Here is a 5,431-nt window from a genome sequence, read left to right on the forward strand (position 1 = left end):
AAAAAGGAAGAAAGAAAAGAAAAATAAAAGAGAGAGAGAGAGAGAGAGAAGAAAAGAAACCAGGCATGGTTTCCTCCTAAGAATACTCCTAAGAATACTTCCATTTCAGACCTACCTTTCTATTTGGGTTAGGAGAGAGAACCAATAATCCAATTGATGCTTTTCCTTTTGGAATTTCTAAGAAGCTCTTTCATGAAGAAAAAATAAAAATAAAGGAACTTTTAGGAGTTATTCTCTGTCAGCTGCTTGTGAATTGGATTTAGAGCTTTAGAGATGACTGTCAGTGACTAGCCTTCACTGTCATTATGGCCCACATGACTTCTGAAAACTATCATTGTTATTTTTAGTGATATTTTGATGACAGAACTTGTCTTCTCTCCCTCTCTCTCTCTTAAATTCTCCATTTTGGCTACTGAGACAGAAAGAGTACCATCTCTGGTCTCTTTCTTCCCACCTTGCTGTTTCTTTGCTTACTTTATCCCTCCTGCTCAGAATGTCCTTTTCTCCCCTATACGCATATCTGAATTCTGTCCTTCCCACTTCAGTTTCAGAAGCAGTAATTTCTCTCTTCTTTTCATACCAAAAGCACTTTTCCTTTTGCCTTGCTTAACAGTACCTCTAATGCCATGCCACATTGGACAATTGATGTCCACTTCCTACTGGTTTGGGAGTACCAGAAGACAGATACCACGTCTTGGACATCTCTCAGTCCTCTACCTGGCCTCATCTAGTTGTTGTACAGAGTAGTTATTCAGATGATGCACTGATGAAAGAGTGGCTAATTGTTTTTAGTGTCTTACCTCCTCTCAGTTATTGGTTGTATATTACTAAGCAAATATGATAGGAAAATAAAAGTGGTAGAAAGTATTGCCTAATTCACTGGTTCTTCAGAGCATCCCTGATAAATAATACGAAATAGGAAAACATTTATTAAAGCAAGTGTTGAATTTAGACAGTCCTTCTGCCACTCTGGAAGTGTGAACAACTGTGCTCTTCTGTACATAGGAGACACCTTCATATGCGGTATTTGAGTACCAGGATTCAGCTGCTCTGTTTCCCTTGTCATTGTCTCTCAAAAGGTTCTATGGGTCATCTCTTTCTAACAGACATTGTTAGTGCTCTCGTCAAAACTCCGTCCAGCTTTTCTAAACCTCACAATTTTGTAGTTCTCCAAATTGGATGGAATTGTTAATTAAGGGTCAGGCCAGTACTAAATATAGTAGGGGAATTACTCTTGAGTGTTAACATATGCTAGAGGCTCTAAGTTACAAACATCCACCTTTCAAGTGTCTGTTACTGCTCTGGCCACATCTTGCCACCAGTCCCCCCACTGTCACTGCCCTGGAAGCTGCCGCATAAAGGCAAAAAGCAATTTATAGCTTAGGAAAATCTGTAGACAGAGATGTGGAGGAGAGAAAGCTGATCTGCAAGAGGAATTGCTTAGCGTTGCTGACCCCAAGGACAGCCTTCAAGGCCTCAGTGAACTGTCTCTTCCCACTACCTGCATTCAGTATGCCTTGTTAAGCTACCTGAGATTCCAGTGATTAGAGGAGTGTAACCATTTCTCCTTCTCCCAGTTTGATTACTGTATATTGAGAGAGGAATAGCCTAACTAGACTATTGGTTCTCTTTCTCAGATGTACCAACAGTATGAGCTACTCACTATCTGGCCATGTGAACCAAATTCAGGAACCTGGAGAGGTTCTAGACAGCCTTGCGGCCACCTCTCCTTTCCTCAGCCCAGCCTCCCCATCCCCCACCACCAGCTTTTACTGTGCTTATCTGCCCACACCATTTGCCGTGCTCCCATCAGAAACTGCACACTATTAGTGGGATATCTGAATTGTACAATTAGGCAGGGCGGGGAGGGGCAGGGGAAAAGTGTTCACACAGCAATTAATTAGTAAAATCATTGGTGTTGTCTAGCACGTGTGCTACGTAGTCAGTAACGTCTGTAGTCATTAGGTACCGGATCCAATATTCTCTGAGGTAAGTCTCAGTTATGAAGTATGCAAGACATGACACTGGCCCAGAGCTGGTGACTTCTGTACTCCGCTTAGCCTGGGGAAGGACCCACATAATGGAAACATTCCCTGGACTATCTCACAGGAAGAGCTAAAAGTCCACCAGCCAGCAGGAAATTCAGGCCTGTCTGTCTCTTCCACTGATCCGTCTTAAGACTTTCCTTGCAGCCATTGCTTCAAATTCTCGCCGTTAACAGAAGTGCTGCTCAGAGGGAGGGAAGGAAGGGGTTGAGGCTTCCCCCCACTTTGTTCCTTTTTCCTCCCTTCATGGAGGCCCTCAAGGGCCTTTGGAACAGAATGGAACCACTGGATAGCCCGTTTACCATGCTAGGCATTTCCTTTGCTTATTAATTATTATATCTTGTTTTCCAAATAACTCTTTCTGCACCAGTATATGTGATGAAGTTATTTTACTAATCCCTGGAAGTTTTGTGTTTTTTTTCTTCAACAAGTTGGTAGCCACTCTTTTGGGAAAAGCATTAACATGCATAAGCACTATAGTCAACTTCAGTGCTCATTAATGAAGCCCAGAACTAATAGTTACATTGTCGTAATTTGACAAAGCCATCTAAATCTATGCATGTTTTTTGAAAGCTCCCTAAACATGCTGCTAAATCCCCTAAAAAGCTACTAAACTGCTTTGGCAGCCATTAGCCCAGCATAAGCAGAGGAACTCTTTTCAGTAAGTGAACAAACAGAGAAAATATGCTGAATGGCTGGACAAATGTGTTTCAGCTGGCCCTTTCATTTACCGATATAAAGGTGCAGTCAGTATCAATCACTGTTTTCCCTGTTGCCCTGAAAATCACAATATCTCTTTTCATCCCACAGGCTCTTTTCACCACAGTAATGTGTCTTTAGAATGACACTGGCATCAGCCTGCTTCCGCTGTCTGAAGTCCAGAGAGCTTAAAAATACATTTCAGGATTCAAGACTTGAACCTTCCTCCCCTTCCGTTTTCCTACCGCCCACTCTGTCCTCCCTCCCTCAGCATCCNCCCATTCTTTTCAATTCTTGCAGCTTTCCTCACTGGGTAAACAAAATTCACTTCTCTGTTCTAATGCAGCTCTCCAGAGTAAACGTAGAAAACTCTATCTGATATTCCCAGGATTTAAGAACTTGTTCAATAGATGCACGTAAAGAAATGCTTTTACATGTCGGTAATACATCAAAGGTTGAAAGGAATGTGGAAATTCTATGCCATGACAAGGTGTGCTGATGAGCAGGACTTCACTGTGTATCGGAGTATCTCCCTCCTCAGCCCTCACCCCCTATCACTTGGTTCTTACGTGCCTTCACTGCACATACACACTCAGCTTTTGTCATCTTGTAGTAGAAGCATGTGCCTGCGTGTCTGTTCCACCTTGACAGTTGTGGGCTTCTTAAGAACAAATGCCATATGTTATATATCTTTTTGCCGCTCCTGATTCCGAGTACGTAATACCTTGTTTTGGAATGAAGGTGATTACTCTTTGTCCTTTTGAAAACTGAAGTGGAATACCCATGAAGATAAACGCTGGCAGGGGTGCTTCTAGTTGAGGAAGCGGTTACCATAGATGAATATTTGAAATATTACATTTTACAAAACAGTGTTGATTGCCTTTTCTCTCCCTTTTTTTGTGTTGTATGTCTGTTTTTGTATGTTTTGCTTCAGATTATAGCCGTCTGTAGAGAGGCTGCTCTTCTGGCTCTGGAAGAAGACATTCAAGCCAACCTCATTATGAGAAGACATTTTACTCAAGCCTTGAGCATTGTGACACCCAGAATTCCTAAATCATTGCGACGTTTCTATGAAGAGTATCAAGAGAAGAGTGGGCTGCATACACTCTGAGAAAGCATGCATATTCAGTATGCTAAAAACGCTTTCTAGAGAAAACTTGTTTCTTTTTTAAACTGTCTTGAGAGTGTCCAGAACAACTCCTCATAAGCAAAACGTCTGAAGTTGAGAGGCTTCAGTGTTTAAAGACATTTTAAATCCTATGGATACAATGAAAACGTCCATGAAAAATCTCTGCACACAAGTTTAAGTCAGTTTTATCTGGAAATGTGTGCTAAGTTTTAAAAAGCAAACTTCAGCTTTTTCGTTTTTGACCTAGTTTACGCATCTCATGAAATGCTTTCCTCACTCCAGAATCTGTTTCGCTGCATTGCTAAATGCAGGCTGTGCGCATCAGTTTTATACAAGAACATAGAAATTGTTCATGTGGATTGTGGCACCTGAGTGGCTCAGTCATTGAAGTCTCCAACTCTTGATTTCAGCTAAGGTCATGATCTCACAGTTTGTGAGTTCAAGCCCAACATAGGGCTCTCCACTGGCAGCGTGGAGGTTGCTTGGAATTCATTCTCTCCCTCTCTTCCTCCTCTCTCTCTCTCCCCCCTTCCTTCTCTCTCTCTTTTCCTCTCTCCCTCCCCCATGCCTCCTACCACTTAGTCCTCTCTCTTTTAAAATAAATAAGAGAAAATGCATGAGGATTAATCTATAGTGAGAAATATTTGCAGATCATTATTTTTTAAAGGCCAGCCAGTGAAATAAACAAATGTACCAGCCAAACTTATGTGGCCTTGTTTTCAGATATGTATTTGTTTTTATTATAATTCACACCTACATGTTTGCTTTGGCCTTCTTAATCTCTGCTTATGGCAATAAAAAAAGAGAGAGAGAGAATTGATAGGTATTTCATGTAATGCCCCTTGCCAAGTTTAAAAAATTGGAAACATAGGGGCACCTGGGTGGCTCAATCAAGTGTCCAACTTCAGCTCAGGTCATGATCTCACGGTTCATGATTTCGAGCTCTGTGTTGGGCTCTGCTGACAGCTCAGAGCCTGGAGCCTGCTTCTGATTCTGTCTGTCTGTCTGTCTCTCTCTCTCTCTCTCTCTCTGCCCCTCCACCACTCATGCTCTCTCTCTCTCAAAAATAAACATTAAAAAAAATTTTTTTAATTGGAAACATAAGCCCAGTCTAGGCCTAGAGCAATAGACTTGTTTTGTTTTGTTTCGTAAAATAAAAATAAATTGTATGTTCATGTTTTAATTTGCACACATTTTCAGGTTACCAATAAACTTTTTCATTTCAAAGAAAAACCAAATTGTACTGTTAGTCATATTATCTTATGCTGCGTTCTAAATATGTGTATTTGTGCTCTTAATTATTTATCCTTGGACTTTCTTGACACTTTAATAATCCACAAATATCTTTGAAAAACTATCAGAAATGGATTCCCTGACTTCCAGTGCAGAAGCTGGCAAAGGAAAGAATGTGCACTTACACGTGCGCACTGTAGATCTTTGAAAATTTCCAGAAAGACAAGTCAGGCAAGAAATACCTGATTGTCAAAATAAAAGGACTATACAGTTTTGTGGTGGTAGATGTTCTGAAGTCATGTCTCAACTGTCTTATCCTTTGACT

The 5,431-nt window shown here is 41.0% G+C and overlaps 1 protein-coding gene across 1 annotated transcript in view; it reads left to right on the forward strand.

The window, feature by feature from the left end:
* AFG2A (AAA ATPase AFG2A) overlaps positions 1 to 5,099 on the forward strand; it is a 325,989-nt gene extending 320,890 nt beyond the window's left edge. Inside the window, exon 16 of the mRNA XM_077770901.1 lies at positions 3,679 to 5,099. Coding sequence (XP_077627027.1) covers positions 3,679 to 3,855 — 177 coding nt within the window. The 3' untranslated portion in view covers positions 3,856 to 5,099. The remainder of the gene's footprint in view (positions 1 to 3,678) is intronic.
* Positions 5,100 to 5,431: the final 332 nt, after the last annotated feature.

This window comes from Crocuta crocuta, unplaced genomic scaffold (genome assembly GCF_008692635.1).
Source record: "Crocuta crocuta isolate KB4526 unplaced genomic scaffold, BGI_CrCroc_1.0 scaffold331, whole genome shotgun sequence".
Classification (NCBI taxonomy): domain Eukaryota; kingdom Metazoa; phylum Chordata; class Mammalia; order Carnivora; family Hyaenidae; genus Crocuta; species Crocuta crocuta.